The following is a 25518-nucleotide window of genomic DNA, read 5'->3' as shown; positions in this document are numbered from 1 at the left end:
AGATCACTATGTAGTGCACTTCCTTGATTAGAAGACAGCTTTGGCATTTGAATGGCAGAGGAGCAGCAGCAGAAAAACCAAGAGCCAGAGCAGTGGATTTCCCAGCTCAGAGAGCAAGTAAAGCTAAGTGCTTTTTGCTAGGAGGCTGACTTGTGTAGTAGGGTGGGTTTGCTGGCCCATGACACGAACTTGAAGCTTAGAGAGGAGTGGCAAGCCTTTTGGACATTTATTAGCCACCCTCAAGGAACTCTGTAACACGTGATTTATCTGATCTGTGTATCTATTCAAAGTCTTTGTACATATATTTTTATTTCTGAATTGATCTCATTAGATAAATGACAAAAAATGTGATTACTAAGAAAAATGGAACAAACATTTTTAGCTTTGATGGATATGGTCAATTCATCCCCTAAATGATTGCAATATATAGAGGTACGTATTCCCATTCAGGCTTTTCTAACCCTGCACTGCGATTTTTGAAATCAATACATAAATGTTGAATAGTACCTGAATATTTTCACTTACCTTAAAAAAGCATTAAGTTCCCAGGTTAATTACTTGCTTTCCCATTACAGGCTTTTTCTTTATAGCAGTTCTCACAATTGTAAGTATTTATGTACATATTTAATATGTGTTTTCCTCTAAAGATTAAGCCCCAGAAAGGCAGAAGCCCTGTTTCTTTGTATCACCATTAACATCAATACCCAGTAAATATATACTACTCAAGCTTTTAATGAATGGATTATTCACTTCTTCTTCTTATTTATCTACCTGGATCTTGATACTGTTCTTATTAGAGTAAGTTCGTTATTTAACATACAGTAAATAAGGTATGCTTTTATATTTTTGTTTTATATTTTAATATACAGAAGGCTTACATTCTGTTTATGTATTATAAAACATATAATCTAGATAAAACATATGTAGAACTTTCCTTCTATAATCATAAAGGTTTAAATTTTAATCATGGAAATATGAATATCTGTAATAGGTGATACTCTATACTATTTACTGCTAGCTTTCCAATATCTGAGTGCTACATATAACTCTTCAATATGTCTAGAGTTCAGTTTTATATGGTATAATATTGTTGTTAGAGTCTGTTCTGACCCATAGGATTTAACTGTACACCAAAATGAAACACTGCTAAGTCCTGTGCCACCCTCACAATTACATTAAAGCCCATTTTTGCAGCCACGATCATTCCATCTCATTGAGGGGGTTTCCTCTTTTTCACTCACCTCTACTTTACCAAGCATAATTTCCTATTTCAAGGATTAGTCCCTCCTAATAACTTGTCCACAGTACATGAGACAATGTCTCATTTTTCTTGCTTCTATGGGCAATCTACTTGTGCTTCATTCAAGACATATTTGCTTGCTCTAGCCATCCATGATACTTTCAATTAATATTCTTTGCCAATGTCATAATTAAAATGCATCAATTTTCTGCAGTCTTCTTTATTTATTATGCAGATTTCTCATGCATATGAGGCTACTAAGAAATACCATGATTTGGGTCGGGCACACCTTAATCCTCAGAGTCACATGCATGGTCTTTAGCACTCAAAGTATTTTGCAATAGATTTCCCCAATTGAGTAAGTTCTTTGATTCTGGACTCTTGCTTCCTTGAATGTTGATTATGAAAATGAATCCAAGCAAAATTAAATCCTGATGACCTCAATTATTTCTCCATTTATCATGATGTTGTCTATTAAGTTGAGAAATTTTGCCTTTTGTTACACTGAGTTGTTATCCATGCTGAAAGCTGTAGTCTTTGCTATTCATCAGTAAGTACTCCGTGTCCTCTTCCCCTTCGGCAAGGAAGGTTGTGTCATCTGCATGTTACAGGTTGTTAATAAGCCATTCTCTGATCCCAATGCTCCATTCTTCTTCACATAGTCCAGTTTCTCTATTTGCTCAGTAACAGTTTGACTAAGTATGGGTAAAGAACACAATCCTGCCACACTTCACTGATTTGAAAACATGCATTATCCCCTTATTCTGCTTGGAGGACTGCCTGTTCGTCTATGTACAGGTTCTGCACGAACACAATGAAGTAGTCTAGAAAACTATTTTCACAATATTTTCCTTAATTTGTTCTGATCCATATAGTTGAACGCTTTGGCACAGTTAATAAAACATAAAAGAAAATATATGGTATACCCTACTTTCAGGCAAGATTCATCTCACAATACTTATTCCATGTCCTCTTCTGAAATTAGCTTCTGTTCCTGGAAGTTCCATGTCATGTACTACTGCAACAATTCTGACTTGTCTTTAATAAAATGTTATGTGTACATAATAGTAACAATATTGTTTGTTAATTTTTGTATTCTGCTGGATCACCTTTCTTTGGGATAGGAACAAATATGGAACTGTTCCAGGCAGTTGGCCAGACAGCTGTTTCCAAGTTTCTTGGTATATACTAATGAGTGCTTTAGCATTATGTAAGTTTGTTGAAACATTTCAAATAGTATTCCATCAATAACAGTGCTTAAACTTTTCCCAATTTGTACATACACGATCAATGTAACCTCATGGGCAACTCTTGTTAAATCTACTCTAGTTCAGTAAAACAATACATAATTCACAAACTTCAACATTTTATTACTTATAATCCATTAGTAATATCTTGTGGTGTCTAGGGTGGAACAAATGGTTAATCGCTCAAATATCAGCTGAAAAGCTAACAGTTCAAATCTACCCAAAGGTGCCATTTAAAACAAGGCAGGCAATTTGCTTCAGAAAGATGACATAGTTGAAAACCTTATGGAACCATTCTGCTCATTACATGCTGAGTTGCAATGATTCAGAATTGATTAGATGGCAACGAACACCACCACAACCACACTAACAAGAATGATCTCTCATAAGCTATCATGACACACAAAACTAGTACTCCTATCCCGTTGGTGGGTATTTATGAAATATTTGGAAATGTTTATTTCCAAATATTTATTAAATATTTGGATCATTTCTTAAAAACCAAAACTAAACCTACAGCTTTCAAGCAGATTCTGTTTGGGGTAACTGCCATCAAATTATCTAAAAAAAGATGTAATTAGCAGTAATATTAGCAGTTAAAATTTTCATTGTGTATAATGCTCTAGGTACTACATTAATATATACAAGAGGCTTCAAAAAGTTGGTGGAAACATTCCATTATCTTTTAATTCAATTTTCCACTAACTTATTGAATACCCCTTGTAGGTACTTTACACATAAACCAAACCCACTGGCAATTCCAAGTCATAGCAACCCTATAAAACAGAGAACTGCTCCAGAGGGTTTCTGAGGCTGTAAATCTTTACCAAAGCATACTCCATCAGAGGATCTGATGGGTTCACACTGCTACACTTAACACACATAATTTACTTTTAAACAAATTGCTTCATTTTAATTTTCAAAATAACTTTAAGGTAAGTATTCATATTATCCCCATTTTAAGATGAGAAAAATGGCATTAGAGAATTTCTATAGCTGAATTTAAACAATTCATCTTACTAAAGGTCAAGGCAGATTTAAAACTCTTAATCACTGAACCGTACTGTTTCAATTATTTAATATTCTGTTTCCCCCTGTTATATTTTCATACTATGGTAATGTGTTCCTAGGTTCCACCAGTAAAAAATTTTTGTAGAAGTTCTTGTTTACCTTTTCCATGGTTGTCCAGGCCTGACGTAATGGGGTTGTGAAACAGTTAGGGAGTGTCCCACCTTCCCTGCAGATATTGGATTCAATTTCTAATCGCACAACATCATCAAATCCAAGAGGATGTGTGGCTTGGAGAGAGAAGTACCTGTGGTAAAAGATAACAACAACAAAACAAGCTAGAGTAAAACCAAATTCTATAGGAAGTAGATGCAATTTTTTGCATCTTCCCATGGCTACAGACTAAGTACTATAGAATTGGGTAATAACAGCCCAGCTGCAAACTTATTTCGATTCCCTCAATGAAATGCCTTCCACCATGTTTAATTCTTGTCCAGTCATTTCTATTGCTAAGAATTGTAAGGGTCTCCTTACAGTTGTGGCAACGAAATCAATCACTCACACATATTTAATGGAAACCTATTCAAAACTTGCTAGGTAGAAATGGATTTAAAATATCATACTGTATGGAAAATCTTAGTAGGGGATTTTAACCTTAGGAAAAGAAACCAAGGCAGTCACACCCCATGCACTTCATCATTGCTGCAAGGCACCCACCTACTGACTCCCCTTACTAACGACCTTATCTGCACTATAAAGCCCTGCCTATTCTGCTTCTGTGACCTTCATCTCCTCTGTGACCTTGTCCTCTTCTGTGAACTTGCTCAAGAAGATAAAGTATAAGAAGCCCCAAAACATTCAGGGTCCAGATCTTTCAGAACACTAGTTCCTCTGGGTCACCAGCTAATAAATTTTCCCTCTTTCAAGTTGTCCAAAAGTGGTGCCTAGTGATTCCTGAGTTAGGATTTTGCTGTTACAGTACAATATAGTCATTTTCTTTGAAAAGAGAGATCTATGCACAAGATAAAATAAAGACATACCATATAAAGTATCAAGAATAAACTTTGAGATGTAACAGATTTTGAAACATAGAGGAATTCAAAAGACAATGGCACTGAGGATGCAGTAAATGGGTGTGAAGTATTTGGGTAAAATTAGTACTTGCTGATTAAAAAGTATTATTTGATAATCAGTTTTACATTTAGCAATCCATACACATTCTGGTGTTAATCTCATTCACCTCAATCTCCAAAGTAGCATCACCCATCCCTTTGCTAACTCTTTTGAATTTTGTCCTTGAGTAAAATGCTACCACCTGGATCCTAAATGCTTAATTATTCTGAAGTATGTACTGTACTTCAGCTGGGATGTTGTTACTATTGTTGCTTGAAAAGAGCCACAGTATGAGTTCAGTTCTACACCCAAAGGACGATCACAGCTCATAGTCCAAAGTTTCCAAAAATTTCTGACTATGGTAGTAAGTTTGGTCTCTTTAATAACTCTGTGTTTTGTTCCTATAGGAAAGTTCAAATGAGATCCTTTTCAGGGCATTTTGTACTGGTAGCCAGGCACCATCATCAAGTTCTTGACTCAGAGTTATAGATACTGTTTGGCATGGTCCATTAGTCCTTTATATTAATTGTTCCCATAGCTCTTTCCCTGCCCCCAACAGCTTTATTGTCATAAAATTAACATCTTATGCAATTCAATAATTCAATCAAATCAAGAAGAGATGTACAATCATCACCAATTTTGGAACATTTACTTCATTCTTGCACTTATCATTTATGTTAGCCTGGGTTGACTAAAGAAACAAATTCATGACACTCATGTGTATAAGAAAGAGCTTTATATACAAGAGCAATTGAATATTGAGAAAACATCCCAGATCAAGTCCATAAGTCTGAAATTAGCCCATCATATGTTCAATACCAATATATAAAGTCTTCTTCAGACTCATGCAACACATGCAATGATGCCGAATGCAGGAAGATCACAGGCCAGTGGATAGAAAGTCTTGTGAATCCAGTTGTGGTATAAGCATCTCAGTACTGGCATGGGTCTTCACGTGGCTCGTCCAGGTCCAGGGCTCTAGCTCCATCAGTGTAGCTCCATGTGGCTTCTCAGCTCCATGTGGACTGTCAAGCAGAGAGTGTGTCCTGCCTCCAGGGAGGAAGACAGGAGTTCCCAGGAGACAGAATCCTCAGGATATGCCCACACAGAGGCATGACCCGATTGACAGGCTAGACTTCACCCCTATAACTTATTTAACAAGTTGACATGAAATTATGTAACTACCACATCATTATAGCTTGATAGGCCTTAATTTTGTTCACTCTTCTTTCCTTCAGATGAGGAAAAAACAATAGTTGCACTTTACATAGCTAACAAGCTTTGATAACCTCAGATGCTACTCATCCAAGTAGAATAAAGACTTTTTAGACTATGCTATGCCAAATGCCACATAATGTTTTCAATTATGCTGCAGTATTTGAAGGACAATTTTGTTGGGCGTTTCCTTCTTTGGTGGCAATTTTTTTCTTCCCATTTTTCTATGTCTTCCCCATTGCCCTCTTGATGATTTATGTTTGGAAATAAGAATTTTGTTTTACTGGTTTGCCACTATAGTTAACTTTCCCCTCTTTAAGTAACTATCTTGTGGTTTGTTCAGCTTTTAAAATACATCTATTCTCTTAATTCATAGTATGAGGGAAGTTTTCTTGCAGAAACCTTTCTACACTTTACTCTGTGCTTTTTACTATGCTGCAGTTCTAGAATTTCAAACACAGGTAAGCTGCACTTCTTGTTATTGTCCCACAGAATTCATAGACTTCTTTAGATATCTGGCTTCACTCCTAATTTCAGCAGATTACTACTGAGAGATTGATTTGAGTGCACTATTTTGGTGTTTCATTGATTGAGTTCTACTTCTTTGCTCTTTTGATGCAGTAATTATTTTTGAAATCTTATTATTTTGCGTTTAGATTTTTGTGTAGTTTCTAATTTTTCATTTATAATGTCAGCTTTTTCTTGTATAGTTTTCTTGTTCTTTCTAAAGTTTTTTCCTCTGTGTTTTCTTTGATTTCCCTGACTTTACTTATCTTTCTCTCAAACCATTCAAAGTACCTATGTGGGAAACAGAAAGATTACTCCCAAGTTGTCTCCCCTAAATATAAGCCAAACTTGGCTGCTTGCTACACATGGTAAATGATTATACACTTGGAGGTCACAAAAGTAGGTCAGAGGTTATTCTCCCTAAGGGTTATCAGCCATCTAGAGCAATCAGACTGCATAGTCTGTCACACCTTAAGTAAGGCCCACTCCCTTCTGATAAGGATAGTAGACCGTCTCTGAAGGAGAGCCCAGGGGGGCCAAGCCCACTCAGGGGTACCAAAGATTAGGCTACCACATTGAGTCTAGGGTCCTCCCTTGTCACATGTATACCCTTAGTCCTTCCCCTTCCTGTGATGTGTATGCCTATTGTACAGCCCATTCTTGTAACATATGTCTTTACCTGTAATTAGGGGGCATGCATGCCCCCAAAGATATATAAGCCTTGGTTAGTAATAGAGACTCTCTCCTGCCCTTTCTGCCTGGCTGTTGAGATGATAGCCGTACAGGAAGTGAGCATGCTACCATGAAATGTATCTGACTCCTTTATTTTACTCCATCTCTCCCATTTCTCTGACTTTACTATAATCTATACATATATATTTTAACCATACAATTGCGCCTACTGAACCCATGATCAGTTGTGGGGGCTGGCTTCCCCCACCTTCAAAGTACCTACATATCATTCTCTGCATTTCTAATTAGGTAATTCCAATGTCATATTGTTCCAGAACTGTCTCTCAGCTCTATGTTTTGGTTACTACTTTGAGCTACTCTAGCTTGTTTCTTTTTGTGAAATGAAATTGCCTTTTATCTCTAAGGCATTGTTGTGGTGTTCCATGTGTACTTAATTGATGTTTAATGATGATGTTGGTGTGTTCTTAGGCACTAATTACCGGTGTCCTGATAGTATGATAAAAAATGTAAGTGCATGTACACTTCTATTTGTGTAGCACTGTTGACAGTAGGTTTGGCTATTGTCTACTGATAATGTGTTGGTACAGGAATGGGTAGTAAATGTCACCCAGTAGACAGAAATAACATAGGTTCCGGTGAGGCTTTTCCATATGGGAATGGTTGTTCTCTTCCATTGGTTGAAACAAGAAAAATAAACAAACAGCAAAAAAGCATACAATAAAGCGACAGAAAACAAGCAGGAGTGTTCACACACTGGATTTCCATGTGTAGAAAAATGAAACAAAACCCATACCTTTCCTAATGCACAAAAAAGAACTCAAGGTGGATTAAAAACCTAATTGCAAATCCCAAAGCTCCCAGAATCATCAATGCGAAGGTTGAAACAAACTTAGGGGCCCTATTTCAGGGTATACATAGACTACCATGTATAATAGAGGACACACACTCAGTAGAATACAAGCTAGATGACAGAGACATATTGAAATAACATCAATTACGTACATCAAAAGACTTAATCAGGAGAGAGGAACAAGAGCTCACAGATTGGAAAACAATTTTTACCATCGGTACATTAGACAAAGGCTAATTACCAAGATATACAGAACTCTACAATAGTTCAATAAGAAAATACTGTAATAAGAGACCCAATTAAGAAATGGGAAAAAGACATTGAGTTAGTTAATTGCGCCAGCCTGGCCAATAATCACATGTGGGGCTGGTTGAAAGGCGGAGGGATAAATGGGTGGTGAAGCCTCGCCTTTCTAGTTCTCGGGTCTCTTGCTTTGTGATGGTTGCACCGGGTGCAGCTGCCTTAGCTGCCCTGCTTCAGCTTGCAAGACTGACTTCCTACAAGACATCCCCAAGGAGAAGCTACATGGACCTATCCCGATGCAGCCCTGGGTGCTGGAGCAGCCATGTGGAGACCCCTGCCAGTGCTGAGATGCTTGTTCGTTCACTGACTCAGCTTTCCTCCTGCAGTCGGCATTATTGCCTCTGTTTTGTGAGGTGAAGGACTTTGTGGACTGGTGTTGGGTATGGGTTAATGTTGGACTTGTGGGCTTGGGCAGCATTGGGTTGGGATGTTTTTGTGATGCACATTTTCTTTACATAAAACTCTCTTATACAAGAGTTGCTGTGGATTTGTTTCTCCAAGTACCTAGACTAATACAGACATGAATAGACAGTTCACCAAAAATGAAGTACAAATGGTTAACAAACATGAAAAATGCTCATAATCACTAGCAATCAGGGAGATGAAAATTAAAACACACCCACAATGCTATCTCAAATTTAAAAGAAAACAAATGCTAGAGAGGATGTAGAGAGACTAGAACTTGTATACGCTGTTGTGGACTTGTAAATACATACAGCCATTGTGGAAAACCATACGGCGATACTAAAAACAAGTGAGTATTGAAATCCTCTATGATCCAGCAGTACCACTATTAGGCATAAACACAAAGGAAGAAAAGACACATACGAGTGGATGTATGCTCTCCCATGTTCATAGCAGCATAGTTCACAATAGCAAGGAACTGGAAACAGCCCAAATGCCCAACAGTGGACGAATGGATAATGAAACTATGGTACACACACAAAATGGAGTGCTATGTATCCCTGAAAATCAGTGATGAAAGAATGAAATGCCACATGATTTGGAAATGATTATGCTTAATGAAGTAAGTAAATCACAAAACGGCAAGTATGAGTCCACTGTTATAAGAAGAAACACCAATTAAACAAATCTTAGGAACCAATTCCTGAACAAAAGAGAAGCCAACCTACTTGTCCTGAATCATACATCACCTCCCTTTTGTGAACTTCACAAAAGCCAACTTACAGGAGACCTCACATTTTCTGGGGCCACTCCCTCAAGAATGGTGAAATGGGAGATGACCATCCACTATACAACATCAAAACAAGGCTGGGGCAAATCAAGAGGTCCAACACAGGAATGGAAGGAGAGCCATGCCAGAAAACTAAGCTAAAAAGAGGGAAGGGGAATGTCTACATTTCAGACAAGACACTGATAGCTCTGTTGGCGAGTATGGAGGTAATTGAGGAGAAGTAACCTCACATCAGGAATGGATGCTAAACACTGATGTGGGGAACCTAGGGGGACAATGGACCAAATTTTATGTTCCTGGGTAGACTCTATGAATACGTTTCTACCCAACCCTCGGGGAACCATGCCATGTATTAAACAGCATGATGAACTTGGACGCTGACGGTGCAGGCAGCATGGCATAATACAGGGGGTACACCAGAAGAACTTAACATAAAGGTATGGCAGAATGGACTGAGCTCTGCCTTGAAATTGCCCACAACCTTGGACTAAAGACTGGGGGATTCATATGGGAGAGGATGCAGAGAGTGGCCTCCGCAGGACTGTGGAAGTGGCAATCATTGGACCTTGGGGAAAACCCTAGGCTAGGCAGAATCACCATATATTTAGCACATCGATGCCCCTGGGTAGGGATCTGCACTCGGAAGAACTGATCCCGGAAGTTTCCCGCTGGCACCAAGGCCCATACTTAGGGTAAACTGAGCTCACAGGCTGTGGCTAAAGGTGGATCTATACTCACATAGGCACCTCATATTAACAGTGTCCAGAGAACTGTGTCATTGGGAAAATTGATGATGTCATCAGTGCAACTGCTTTATACCACAGGAAGATGATTGAAATTTTGTATACTATTGTTTTCCTGCCGTTAGCTTGTTTTTTATTCATTGTTTTTTTGCTGGTTGGTTTGTTGTTGGTGCTGGTGTATCTGGTCCTACAGGGGTTTGATTTTGTCATAAGATGACTGCCAAGGTAAACCCCAGCTGTGCATATTCCACGAACAATGAGATGGATTCTGGGCTCCGACTTAACTCTATGTACAATCCAAGAACAGTTAGCTCTGGTAACATGGCCCTGGTCTCCTTCATGAAATGGTCAAGGAAGAAAAGGATGCTACAGCAAAGTGTGATAAAGATAGCTGATGGTGCCTGGCTATCAATCAGAATAGTGTCTGGGTCTTGAAGGCTTGTATTCAAACAAGCAGCCATCTCAGCAAGGAGGCAACTAATTCTACATGGAAGAAGCACGCCAGCTTGTGTGATCTAAATATGACAATAACAAAATTCAAATATGATGAAAGAAAAATTACCAGAGCTAAAATTGTAAACACCAAATTTGTGGAAGGCTGTAGAGGACAGTGGGAGCCCAAAACCCATCAGCAAAGCATCTAGTCAGATTAAGCTGATGGCAGATCCCTCCAGCCACAGGCAAAGGTCTGGAACAACCTTACTGTCAAACATAGATCATTGTAATCTTGATTATGCAGGATCAAGCTTTATACTTGGTCAGTTGACCTCCTTCCAGACCCAACCTGAATTTGTTCAAGGTGCAAGGATCTCTTGCTTATTCCATGACAAAAATTTCTTCCCTGGTCTTTTAAATATTGATTGTGGTCTTTTCTTTTTTACTCATTGTATTTTTATCTTCATATTACTATTGTTTTATCCTTACCACTTTATTTCATTTTTGTTCTTTATTCTTTCTGTTGGGTTTACCAGTTTGTGAAGCACAGAAGGAGTGGCTGCATAAAGATAACTTGATGCAAGGGTTGATAAAAGGGTTTATAAGTGCTGGGTGGGGGCAGATGGGGAAGATGAGGAAATTTCAGAGGTAAAAATTGAAGGACCTGAAGGTGGGAGGGGGAGAGAACACTAGAAATGAATGTGATTACACAACTCATTAAAAAAGCTATTTAATCATGGGGGGAGAGGAGAGAAAGAAAATGTTCTAAAATTGGTTGTGGTAATGAGTGTACAATTCTTCTTGACATGTTTGAACAATTGAATTGTATGATATGTGGTTCATGTGACAATAAAACTGTAAGAAAAAACCTCAGGAGAGGGCAGAAAAAAAAAAGACAAGCTAATTGTTAAAAATAAAAGGAAAATAAAAGCAAGGAATAAGAAAAACAAGGACTAGGAAAACAGAAAATAATAAAGAAAAAAATAAGAAGACAAAGGCAAAAGAATAAAGAGGAAAAGTAGGAAACGTAAATGAGCAGAGATGAGCTGGAGAGAAAAAAACATGGTGGCTTTTCTTGGGTGTGAATGTGGAGTTTCGTTGCTTTGGAAATGTGAATGTATGACTGGTCTGTGCCCTCAGGGCACAAGAAACAAACACATTTTAAAAACAAAAATGTGGTTTGGGTGGATGAGCTTCAACCTTCTCTATTCTTTAATTCTCTGTTTACTAAACAAATAATTTTTCTGATGATTTGAATATTTATTTATACTTTCTATTAGCCACTCTCTCTCCATTTCCCAGTAAAATATACTTCTATAATACCTATTACATTTTATTATACCTCTTAAAATATCTTTTTGATTATTTTCAATTACATTTTGATCAATCTAGATGCCTACTTATATACTACTTTTACTTTATTCTCTCTTTTCTTCCTACCCATCTTCCCCATGTATTCATCTCTCTCCTTTTTTCTCCATTTCCACACCATACGTTTTCTGGCTTGTACTAAATCTCTCCCCAAAACTTGACAAAAATCCACTTACCTTCTACGACCATGCAGCTAGCTAGCACACCACTAAATGCACCATGATCCTGTAGAAATAGCAGTCTACTTCAGTATATTTCCCGGAAAATAAATTAAAATAAGCATTAATAACTAAAAATAGCCCAAACCCAATGGGGCAGTCTGAAAAAAAAAAACTATGGAATTATCAAAAATATAATGCAAATAATGTTGTTTCAATGTAATCAAGAGATATGGGGACTGTTCATCAGAAAACTCATAAATACGGAAAACTGAAAGTCCTACAATAAGAATACCCCAACATCAAATATAGGATAACAAAATTATGAAAATTGGCAAAACAAAAAACAAGCAAAGAAACAAAACACCTGAATAACAGAATAGAAAAACAGGAAAATCTTATCAGTGAGCTCAAAAACAATTATTCTGACTATAACTGATAGCTAAAATCTATCAACAAAAAAAAAACAAAAGAATTTGAAAAAAGTCTGAAAATGATGTGGGAGGGACATTATAAAGAGAAACAAGCTACATATCCTCAGGACCAAGAAGAAGGAAAAAAAAAAAAATCTACAGAGACGTTACTACAAGAATTCATTAAGGAAAATACATCACAAAAAATGAGAAAGTAACTAATCAAACTATTGAGAGAGCCCCAAACAGCATAGATCCAAAGAGTAAAACATGATGACATATTGTAGTCAAATTCTACAATTTCAAGGGAGAAAAAAAGAGAATTGTGAGTGCAGCTATTACCTACAGGAAAAACTGATAAGGATAAACTTGTATTTCTCAGCAGAAATGATGCACACAAGAAGACAAATAAGTGACACATATACTATTCCGAGAGACAAAACTGTCAACAAAGAATCCTATTTCAAGTAAAACTATCTCTTAAATATGATAGAGAAATAAAGGTACTTACAGACTAGCATTAAAAAATGTCCACGAGATCACTATAAACAAAGAATCAATAATAGCAGACAAACCTGAGAGCAACATATATGGCAACACCACTCAGAAGCCAATGCAAGGAAAGCAGCACTCAAAGCAACACCAAATTAGTGGAGGAATAAGGACAAAAATAAAGCAAGATAAAACAAAAACAAAATGCGTACAGTAAAATAATAACAACAAATCTGCATACATCAGTAACTACACTGAATGTCAATGGAATAAATGTGCCAATCAAGACAGAGAGTTACAGACTGGATTAGAAAGCAAAATTCATCTATATGATGCTTACATGAGATACATCTTAAACTTAAAAAGAAAACATAGGTTAAAAATCAAAGGATGGAGCAAAATGTACCAAACCAAAGGCAATCATAAAAAAGTAGAGTGGCAATGTTGATCTTTGATAAAATAGACTGCAAGACAAATAACATAATGAAAGATAAGAATACATAATGCATAATAAAAGCAGCACTGCAGAAGAAAACATAACCACATAACCCCAAAAGTACATCAATAAAACCTTCAAAGAGTTGACGAGAGAACTCCCATATATACTCGTGTATAAGCCGAATTTTCAGCACATACTTTATGCACTTTTGTGGTAAAATTAGGTGCCTCGGCTGATATTCGGGTCGGCTAATACTCCAGTAGTTACGGTCATTTGACAATAATAATAGAAGACTTCAATACACCACTCTCATGGAAAAATAGATTATCAGGAAAGAAAATCAATAAATGAAACAGAAGAACTAAGCAACACAGTCAACCAGCAAAACCTAGATACAGAACATTCCACTCTAGAAGATCACTATGTGCATTCCTCCCCAGCACAATCAGTACACACTCTAAAACAGACCACATGTTAAGCCACAAGGAAAGAGTAGCAAATTCAAAACACAGAGACCTTACAATACATTTGGTCACATCATAATGTTATAAAACTGGAAATTAACTATAGCAAAAATAACAACACAAAGTCAAACACATGGAGACTGGACAACGTATTACTTAAAAATGACCGGGTAATTAAATAAGGGATGAAATAAAGAAATTCTTTGGAATAAATGAGAATAATACAGCATAACAAAACATTTTGGATACAGCAAAATCAGTCATTAGAGGGCAACTGATAGCCTTCGCACACATGAAAAAAAGGGGGAGAAACCTAAAATCAACACTTTAACATGACATCTCCAACTAGAACAAGAGCAACAACAAAAATACTCAACCTATAAGAGAAAAGAAATCATAAAGAATAAAACACAAATAAATGAATTGGAAAACTAAAAAACAATGGGAAAAGTCAACAAGTTGATTTGTTGAAAAAATTTTTAAAAATGACAACTCATTAGCAAACGTAAAGGAAAAGAGAAGAGACAACTATCTAAAATTAGAGATGAAAAAGTTGACACTTCAACAGGTTAAGAATAACAGACAACTATAAAAGACTGTACTCAACAAGTTTGATAACTTAGAATGAACAAATGCCTAGAAATATACTTCTGTGGGGGAAGTCAGCCCCCCCACAACTAATTGCGGGTTCGGTAGGCACAATCATACAGTTATGATATACAAAGATTAAAGTAAATTCATAGCAAATAATAGAGATATGAGAGAGGGTAAAATAAAGAAGTCAGACACACTTCATGGTAGCATGCTCACCTTAGCTCCTCTTGGTGGTACACACAGAGGTGAGACATGAGAGGGCAGGCAAGAGCTCTCGTGAGGTTTTATTTCAAACCAAAGCTTATATATTTTTGGGGGCATGCAAGCCCTCTAATTATAGATAATGACCTACGTCACAGGAAAGAGTTGTAACATAGGCAATACAAGCAATAAGAGAGGGATGACTTAGTGGTGTACACACAATAGTAAAGGAATGGAATAGGTGTACATATGTGGCAAGATGGGCGGACCCCAGACTCAATATAGTAGCCTAACATTAGTCAACATTGAGTGGTCCCAGGCTTGCCTTCAAGCACTCTTTCAAGTGAACAATATCAGAGGGGAGTGGGCCCTACTTAGTGTGAGTCAGAATATACAGTCGGGTTGCTCTAGATGGCTGATACCCTTAAGGCGAATAACCTCTGACCTACTTTCATTGACCTAGTGTACAGTCATTTATCATGTGTAGCTAGCAGCATCTTGGGTTTGGCATATATTTGGGGGAGACAACTTGGGAGAAATCTTTCTGTATTCCACAATTCCCCCTTTTGTTTTATATATAAAATCCAAAAGAGCCACAGGGGAGACATGGTTATTTTCTATACATTAAAAGCTATCAAGGAAAAATTGATGACAATATTAAAGTAGCTAAGCCAAAAATTCAGGTTTATGGCAAGCATTTGGAATCCAGGGTTGGGGGATATAGCCCCCCTATGCCCACCTACTATTGGGGGAAGGTATGCGAGGAGCTGGATGCCACGGAGGAAAGACATAGAACAAATAGGAATGTCTGCTTCTATAGTTAAAGCTGCTGGCTACACAGCAATCAGCTATGTGCTTGTAAGAAATGACTTTAAGTCAGCACAATATAGCAGGGTAAAGTGGGGAACAATATCATGAGAATGTGATTAGGATTTACCTCCTACTCACTAGGGTGAAGGCCTCCCTCCACCCCAGAAACCCAGCCTGCCAGGCTTCTTAGCGTGAGAATAAAGGACTCATCCATAAACACTCTCTTCCCATTCTCTGATCCCCACAGCATTTGCTTTATGCATAAAATTCAAGAGCCATACAGCTACATGATCTTACTTCACATGCCTTAGCTTTCTGTAGAAGCAACACGTGATAGCCAGAACAAAAATTATGATTATGAGCAGCACTTTTAGGCTGGAACCCAGGCTATGAGAAATGCTTATAACTCAAATGCATGGATTCAATCCTTCCATGCTATCCACCGCCTGTTTAATTCTATCAATGCCAGGGGACACCTTAAGTCTGTCTTTGAATGTATAGAAAATATCCCTTTTTAGTTGATGTAGCAAAATGTTTCCCTTAAACCCTTGCAAATGTTTTCTAATCAAATCGCAGTTAAGTAAAGTTACATTATATAGGTAAGGGGTTACATAGAAATTGGTTATAACCCAATCGTATTTTAGCATTACTAGATAAGTCCAAAATCTCGATCTCTGAGCAAAAGAACAGTCTGTTGTAATAGTCTAGTCACTATTGTATAAAATGTTCAGTTATGATAGAGTCCCAGAGTGTCTCTTAGACAGCATCAGCAAATGGAAGAAATATTTCAGCAGGCAGTGATCGCCATTCTCAGGAATCTATGAGGTCTTCTTGATGTTTTGAATAACTTCAGTAACAGGACAGGGTCAGGTCATAGCATCAGCCTCCCTCCTTTATTCTGGGCCTTGCTGAAGAGAAATCCACCTATCTCCTTTGCCTGTGAAAACATGAACAAATAGGCCCTCTCTTTGGGATGTCAGCAACCTGGAAAAAGAATCATAGTTAAAACTGGTTGGTTTCTCCATCTCTTCCATATCCTTATCTTTCTCCAAACATGGTTGCATCCTTCTAAGGGGAGTCCATCAGCTTTATTCCGCAAAAATATAAATGCATAGCCCTTTTGCCAGGTGATAAATGGACCTGGATCCCAAATGTGATTCCCATCTTCCTGGGACTTCTTAGGATCAGCTTTCTCTGTAGAAGCGAAAATGTGTGTATCTTCCCTAATTTTGTTACAAGCTTTTCCTAAGGAGAAAAAATTTTTGGTTAAAATGACTAAATGAAGTTTGTCACACAAAGGATTTCTCTTCTCCCCCTTCTGTTTTAACAATGTAGATTTTAAAGCATTGCTAGCAATCTCAGTTAACTTGCTTGGTTTTGGACCAGTATAACTAGTTAGATAGACTTCATTAGTATGCAAATTTCGGCTCCCAGCTTTCAGAATTGAGAGAGCTGACTAATTGTGAGAACTTCTTACCACACTCAGGATGATTTGAAAGGCTGAAAAAAATTCTGAATAAATTTGTCCAGCTGTTTTTGAACTAACTTGCCAAACAGATATTTTTTTCTCTAAGTTTACCAATAAGGTTACAGGTTCAATTAAGCCGTATTGCCCTTCAGGCTTTTTACACTATAGGATTTTACCATCTTGCAATATTCTGTCTTGGTTAACTTCTTTCATTCCTTCCATGCTGGATTTAGGGGAAGTTAGTGGGCGGGTTTTAAGCCCTCCTGAATGCCCTAAGGAAATGACCCCATATCCAGATTTGAAAAATCTTTTTCCTCCAATTTCTAATTCCATGTGGGGGCGCTGTTGTTTCCCCACAACAGCAATTCCAAAGATCCCTTGATTTATAGGGTGGTCAGACTTCTCAAGTGCTCTTTCCTGATAAGTATAAATTTTAACTCACGAAAATCAAGGAAGCAAAAATTGGCTTAAGCAATTTAACTTTATAAACCATGGTATATCAGATTTAATCACTGCCCTAATTTCTTCTTCATAATCCTGATCAATTATTCCAGCAACAACCTGAACACCTTGAGAATTTAGGATGGACTTTCCTAATAAACATTCCATTCTTAATAATTTCTGATTTGATTACAGCTTTTAGCTTTTCCTCACAACTTTGATTAACTCCAGTATCAATTTGAATGCCTTGAGTACTTAAGGCTAAATTTCCCTGATAAGCTCTGCACAGCTCTCTCTTTCAATAAGAGGCTCCTGCCTTTTGGTATCAACAGCTGTTACCAGGGCTTCAGAGCCTTTTCTTGGTTAGTCAAATTTACTGCAGTGAGAACAGAAGCTACACTTTTGCAAGTTTGGTTAGGTCTGGTCTCCTGCTGTGGGGCTAGGTGATACCTGCAATTTCTCTCTAAGATATTCTTTGCTCCACAGGTAGACACCTTGCCTTCCATACTCTGCTGGGCAGGATCTGTATCAAGCTCCATTTTCTATTTCCCTGCTGTAAAGCGTTTGCTAGCAGCAATCCTTTATTGCTGAATCTTGGACAACATTGACTCGGTCAATGCGTTCCCTTCCTACAATGGGTACAAAGTCCGGATACTTCTAAACCTGAACTCAGCGGTCCTGGTCCATGCTCTAGCGCAGGCCTCAGCTCGCTTTTAGTGGCCATGCTGTTTGGTCGGTGCGGTTTGTTAATAATAGAAAAAGCCATTCTAATCTCTAAATCTCCTTCTTTAATCCCTCTTTCTACCCTTGAAAGTAAAGGTGCTTTTCTACTCCTTGACTCTTCACCTCTCACATTACGAACCTCATCTTCTATGTTAAATCTCTCCGTTTGTATTTCTTTGGATCTAATCTCTTCTCTCCCTCCAGCACTGACTTGATTGATTTGTTATACAACCTTTAGTTTTTCTATACTAAACTCCAGCAGGAGAGCAGATGCTTTTAATATAATTTCCCCTTCTGATTCAGGCTTAGTTTTCTCAGCTATGTCTAAAACCTTTACATCTGTCTGAGACCCATTCTGCTTGCCTTTCACCTGATTTAAGCACACCAGCCTGTGCGATCACGAGGTGTCGAAGGGATCAGGGATCAGGCATCATCAGAACAAAAACCTTGCCATAGTGAATAATGGGAATGTGGAGTGGAGACCCAAAGCCCATTAGTAGGCCACTGGAGATCCCCTTGCAGAGGGGTCTCAGGGAGGAGATGAGCCAGTCAGGGGGCGATGTAGCAACGATGAAAAATACAACTTTCCTCTAGTTCCTAAATGTTTCCTCCCTGCTCCCACTATCATGACACGAATTCTACCTTGCAAGTCTGGCTAGACCAGAGGATGTACACTGGTATAGATAGGAACTGGAAATATAGGGAATCCAGAGCAGATGAGCCCTACAGAACCAGTGGTGTCAGTGGCGATACAGGAAGGGTAGAGGGAGAGTGGGTAGGAAAGACGGAACCGATTACAAGGAACTATATGTGACCTCCTCCCTGGGGGACGAACAACAGAAAAGTGGGTGGGAGACATCGGACAGGGCAAGACATGACAAAATAACAATTTATAAATTATCAAGGGCTCATGAGGGAGGGGGGAGCAGAGAAGGAGGGGAAAATGAGGACCTAATGCCGGGGGCTTAAGTGGAGAGGAAATGTTTTGAGAATGATGAGGGCAATGAATGTACAAATTCACTTTACACAATTGATGCGTGTACGGATTGTGATAAGAGTTGTATGAGCGTATGGATTGGGATAACAGTTGTATGAGCCCCTAATAAAATGTTAAAAATAAAATAAAATAAAATAAAAAAAGGAAAAACAAAAAAACAAAAGAGTTGTATGAGCCCCTAAATAAAATGATTTAAAAAAAAAGTTTGGGTATACCACGGGCTTCTCATTACACCTCTGGCTTTGTTTCTTTGCTTTCTCTACCTTTGAAAGCAAGGGAGCTTATTGGCATTGTTTGTTAGCCTCTCTTTGAGTTTTAGAATTTGCTTCCTCTAGTGCTTTATCACCTTTAAACCTTTGGGGGCTACAGTTCCCCAAGGGTATAGAGACTTTGGCCATGAGGTTTTATATAGACTCGGAGGCTTCAGATAACACATCAGCCTCTGCTTCTTCAGTTGTTTTCTAAAATTTCATGACCTAAGTCATACTCATTCACAGAGACTTAAACTTGCTTTTCTAGATTTGAAAAGACACAAGACTTCTCACTAGATGGATAATCTTCTTTCTCTTCCTCCTGCAAAGGTTTTAAGACCATTTTCACTTGAGCCCACAGAGAACATGTCTCCACAGGGATATTCTCCCAATCTCTGTATGCTTTCTTTAAGTTTATACCTACTTCCTCCCAAGTATCTAGATCTAAATTTCCTTTCTCTGGTAACCATGGATTATACTTTTTCACCACTTGTAGAAACTTTGCATCTTTTCATTCCTTACTACTACCTTCTGTTTTTTGTTGTTGTTGTTGTTGTTGTTTTTTCAGTAAATGTGTGAGAATAATAGGATAAGTCTTAGGTTTACTTCTGTCTTGCCCCACAGTCCTCTTTAAAATATTATACTATTATTCTTATTCCTACTTATCTGCTAATCCCCACACTGGATCCTCACTTCACACAATTTCCCTGATTCACTCTACATTCTGGTGGGGTTGTACAATCGTTATATGGGGTATAACTCAAAAGAGTTCTTTTCCTATTGCCACGTGATGGGCGCCATTTGTAGGTGAAACCAGGCCACGCTCCCCCTGCCCACAACTAATCGCGGGTTTGGTAGACACAATCTTATGGTTATGATATGCAAAGATTATAGTAAAGTCACAGAGAATAATAGAGATAGGAGAGGGTAAAATAAAGAAGTCAGACACATTTCATGGTAGCATGATCACCTCACATGCTGTATCCTACAACTTTCTATCAAAATTAATGCAGACATATGTACAAAATCTCAAAAGACACATACAAAAAGAAGAAATGAAGATCATCAAGAGTCTTCCAACAAGAAAAGCCCAAGACTAGATGGCTTCATTGGGGTCTTTGACCCAGTATTCAGTGAAGAGCTGTCACCAACTCAATACAAAGTATTCCAGAATATAGAAAAGGAAAGCAAACTTTATGAAGCAAATATAGTGCTGACACCAGAACAAGGCAAAGGTGCCAAATACAGAAAACTTCAGACCAATATCACTCATAAACATAAGACATAAAAATTGTTAACAAAATTCTGACCAACAGAATGCAACAACATATGAAAAAAATAATGCACCGTGATCAAGTGGGATTATACCAACATGCAAGGATGGTTCAACATAAGAAAAGCAATCAACGTATCCCACTACATAAACAAGACAAAGAATAAGAATCACATGACCAGATCAAAAGAAGCAAAGAAGGCACCTGACAATATTCAACACATATATCTTATAAAAATACTCATCAAAATAAGAATAAAAGAGAAATTATTCAATAATGACCATATTGAAAAAAACACACCAAAATAATGGACAATATCGTGCAAAATGGGTAAAATCTGACAATTCCTCTTGGAGTGGGAACCAGACAAGGGAACCAGAACCCTGATCACCACTCTTATTCAACATTGAGCTGGAACTCTTAGCCAAAATAACTATTAGACAACAACAAAACAAAAATAATCAGAGAATACAATTGGGCAAAATAATTCTCACTATTTGCAGAAAATTTGATTTGATATTTAGAAAACCACAAAGACTACACAAAAAGATAAGATTGTTGGAAATACTTCAGGAATGTCATAAATAGGAGGACACAAGATTAACAAGCACAAATCAATTGGATTCCTGTGTACCAGGTTAGGGAGCGCTGAAAACAAATATTAAAAAAAATACAGTAGCCACACACAAGATTAAATACTGATAGGAATACACCTAACCAAAGAAACAAAAGACCCGTAAAAACAAAATTATTGGACAGTGGTTCTCAACCTTCCTAATGCAGCGACCCTTTAATACATTTCCTCATGTTGTGGTGAACCCCCAACCATAAAATCATTTTCATTGCTACTTCATAACTGTAATTTTGCTGCTGTTATGAATCGGTTGACCCCTGTGAAATCGAAAACCACTGCTATAGAACTATTACAAGAAATTAACACTATCACAAGAAACTAAAAGAACCTATACAAATGGAAGAATATCTTGTGTTCATGAACAGGGAGACAATATAAAAATATCAATACTACCCAAAGCAATCTATAAATATAAAGACATTATTATCTAAATCCCAGTTTTATTCTCTAAAGAAACAGAAAATATGTGGAAAGGGCAGAGGCCCAGAGTATGAAAGAACTCCTTAAGAACAAGGTAGGAGACCTTGCACGACTTGATCTAAAAACTTATTAGTCAAAACTTCCTAGTACTGGTACAATGACTGATACATAAACCAGTGAGATGGAATAGAAACCCTAGAAATAAAAGCATCCCCTTACAGGCAACTGATTTTCAAAAGGGCCAAAAAACTTAAATGGAAAAGAGATAATATCTTCAACAAATAGTGCTGGAAAAATTATATCTCCGTATACAGAAACCAACTCGAGATAGATTGGAAACCTAAATATAAATCCCAGAGCTTAAAAGATCATCAATGAGAAAATTGGTACAAACTTAAGTGCCCAAGTATAGGGGATATAGATACTACTAAATACAATAAAGTAAACACAATAGAAGACAAAATAGATGACAAGAAGCATTGTTAGGAACCACTGGCCTAGATGCTTTCAGTTCTCTTTTAGACACCTATCATCCCATGGATTTCTCTTCCTCCCAAAAGTATTCCCTTAGCATGTGGCTTGTGTACACTAGCAAATTATTTGCCTTTATAGAATATGAAAAGTTCCCCCACTATCATGACCCCAATTTTACCTTACAAATCCGGCTAGACCAGAGGACGTACACTGGTACAGACAGGAACCAAAAACACAGGGAATCCAGGACAGATAATCCCTCTAGGATAACTGGTGAGAGTAGTGATACCAGAGGGTGGAGGGAAGGTGTGGTAAAAAGGGGGAACCGATTATAAGGATCTACATATGACCTCCTCCCTGGGGGATGGATAACATGAAAGTGGGTGAGGGAAGACAATTGGACAGTGTAAGATATGACAAAATAATAATAACTTATAAAGTATCAAGGGTTCATGAGGAAGCGGGGAGTGGGGAAGGAGGGGGAAAAATGAGATGATATCAAGGGTCTAAATAGAAAGCGGATGTGTTGAGAATGATGAGGGCAACAAATGTATAAATGTGCTTGACATACAATGGATGTTATGTATGGATTGTGGTAAGAATTGTATTAACCCCCAATAAAATGATTAAAAAAGAATATGAAAAGTTAAGTGAAATGAAGGAGTTTATATATTACTAAAGTGACCACAGTCATCTCACTTGATTCACCAGATATTTTCAATCCTGTCCTTGTAAAGTATGTCTTTTTTTTGGATACTTTTATTGGGGGCTCTTACGTTTCTAATCACAATCCATACATTCATCCAGTGTGTCAAGCACATTTGCACATATGCTGCCACCATAATTTTCAAAGCATTCTCTTCCCACTTGAGCCCGATATCAGCTCCCCAGTTCTTCCCCCTCCCACTCCCACCCACCCTCCCTCACGAACCTCCATAAGTTATAGATTATTATTTCCATATCTTACATCATCCTCTGTCGCCCTTCACCCACTTTTCCATTATTCATCCCCTTGGGCGGGGGTTATAGATTGATCCCTGTGATTGATTTCCCCTTCCTCCCCCCACTCTTCCCTAATTCTCCTGGTATCTCTTCTTTCCTTGTTGGCCCTGAAGGGTTTATCTATCCTTGATTCCTTGTGTTGAGGGCTCTTGTCTGTAGCAGTGTGCATGCCCTGGTCTAATCCTATCTGTAAGGTGGAATTGCGGTCATGATAGTGGGGTGAAGGAAGCACCAAATAACTAAAGGAAAGTTGTATGTTTCATCAGTGCTATACTGCACCCTGACTGGTTCATCTCTTCCCTGTGACCCCTCTGTGAGAGGATGTCCAATTGTCTACAGATGGGCATTGGGTCTCCACTCCATGCTCCCCGGATCACCCCCACCATTCATCTTGGGTATGGTTTTGTTCTGGGTCCATTGTAAAGTATTTCCATCCTTACATTTTCTGTGCAAGTTAATAAAAAATGATTATGCATTTAGTAGGCCATCTGTAATCTAGCTGAGATTTGTTCCAGAAAAAAATGCCACACCAAGTACTTTAAAATCTATTCAAGTCCTTTATATTCAAATCATTTGTAATTTATTCAATTAATTTCAACTACCTCTTCTTATTTCATGACCATGCAATATCCTGATATAATAAATCCTCAAGCCTGTGTGACTTCACTTGTGCAATGCCTCTGCTATGAATGTTTTGCCTATCCTTTCTGTTTAGTAAAATAAAATGAATTTTTCAGAATGCAAACTCTGTTGACAACCTCCCTGAATCCTACCTAATGTTTTCCTGCTTGCCACACAGAAACTGCCCATCCTCCAAGAGAAATATCTGTACTAATTTGGCAAACCTTTATACATCCCATCTCTTACTGCCACTGAGTCATTTCCAACTCTTAGTGACTCTACAGGACTTCGTAGAACTGCCCCTGTGGATAGCTGAGACTGTAACTCTTTATAGGAGTAGAAAGCCTCATCAATATCCCTTGGAATCGCTAGTGGTTTCAAACTGCTGACCTTGCAGTTATTAGCCCAACCATAAAACACCAGGCCACCAAGGTTCCTTACCCACACTATATGAAGAATTGTTTTGTGTAGGTGACACTATGAGCACCTTGATAACACAGACTTGAGTTTAATAATCTTTATATCTGAGTATATATAACATTTTTAATATTTGCTGAAATAGAATGTATATTTAATAAAACTCACTTGTCATATAAGATCATGGCATCATTTTGTGCCTCCTGTCCATCATACTGGCCTTTTTTGGCAGCAAGCTGGGACTGGAAGTTGTCTGCTGCCAACCAGAACTGTAAGATATTCACAGCATCCTCTTTTTCCATGTACTAGGAAAGAAAAACAGAAAAAGAATATGAACAGCTATTTCTCATCATCTCTAATCAATAGCCCTAAGTATTAAAAGGCAAAGCCATAAACAAAAAGATCTGCCTATTTTGGTTAAGCCAATCAGCAACTTACTTAGTCATCTGATATTAAAAGGTCAAAACTATAGTCTAAAACTAAACTATTCTTTCGGGGGTAACAAAACACCATAAAGGTAGATGAAAACTCCAATAACTGAAGTACAAATTACATTGATGATGATGAATTAGTGGTTTCTCAATGGCAAACATACAGAGCAAATCAGAGAAGATATTTTATTATCTTTCCATGTATTCTTATTCACCTGAATGAATGCTAATTTAAATTTTTAGCAAAGAAAGAGGTGAAAAAACAAATCAGTTGAACAAGTATATCCTAGGGAAGTGTCAATTTGCTTGTGAGACTGTCCTTATTGGCACTTAATAGTCATTTCAGAAACTCTGGTGGCACTGTGGTGGTAAAGAAATTGGCTGCTAACCTAAGGGTTGGTAGAATAAACCTGCCAGCTATATGGGAGAAAGATACGTTACAAATATTAACAGTCCTGTGAACCTTCAAGGGCAGTTATACATGTCCTCTAGGGTCACTATATGGAATTTACTGGATGGCCATCGCTTTGTTTCTTTAACAGGTTGTTAATACAATGGTTAGCTCATCTGCTAACTGAAAGGTTGGCATTTGTAACCTATCCAGTTCCCTTAAGAAAGACCTAGCATTCTGCTCCCATAAAGACCATTATTATTTGTTATTATTCCTAGGTGCTGCCAAGTAGTTGCCTTATTGCAACCTAATGTACAACTGAACAAAACAATGCCCAATCTTGTGCCATTCTCATAATCCTTCCTATGTCTCAGCTCATGTTGCAACCATCTGTGTGAACCCATCTCAATAATTTTGTTCCCCGATTGTATTAGTCTGGGTACTTTGGAGAAACAAATCCACGGCGACTCACGTATAAGAGAG

The 25518-nt window shown here is 37.8% G+C and overlaps 1 protein-coding gene across 1 annotated transcript in view; it reads right to left on the bottom strand.

Moving 5' to 3' along the window:
* AKAP10 (A-kinase anchoring protein 10) overlaps positions 1–25518 on the bottom strand; it is a 202911-nt gene that overhangs the window by 61162 nt on the left and 116231 nt on the right. The window contains exons 8-9 of the mRNA XM_045290278.1: positions 24382–24518; positions 3658–3802 (exon numbers count right to left, since the gene is read on the bottom strand). Coding sequence (XP_045146213.1) covers positions 3658–3802; positions 24382–24518 — 282 coding nt within the window. The remainder of the gene's footprint in view (positions 1–3657; positions 3803–24381; positions 24519–25518) is intronic.

Source organism: Echinops telfairi, unplaced genomic scaffold, assembly GCF_000313985.2.
Source record: "Echinops telfairi isolate 266 unplaced genomic scaffold, ASM31398v2 ScPeMD7_35;HRSCAF=133_1, whole genome shotgun sequence".
Lineage (NCBI taxonomy): Eukaryota > Metazoa > Chordata > Mammalia > Afrosoricida > Tenrecidae > Echinops > Echinops telfairi.
Note: the sequence above shows the minus strand (reverse complement) of the source record. Positions and strands in the feature narration are given on the sequence as shown.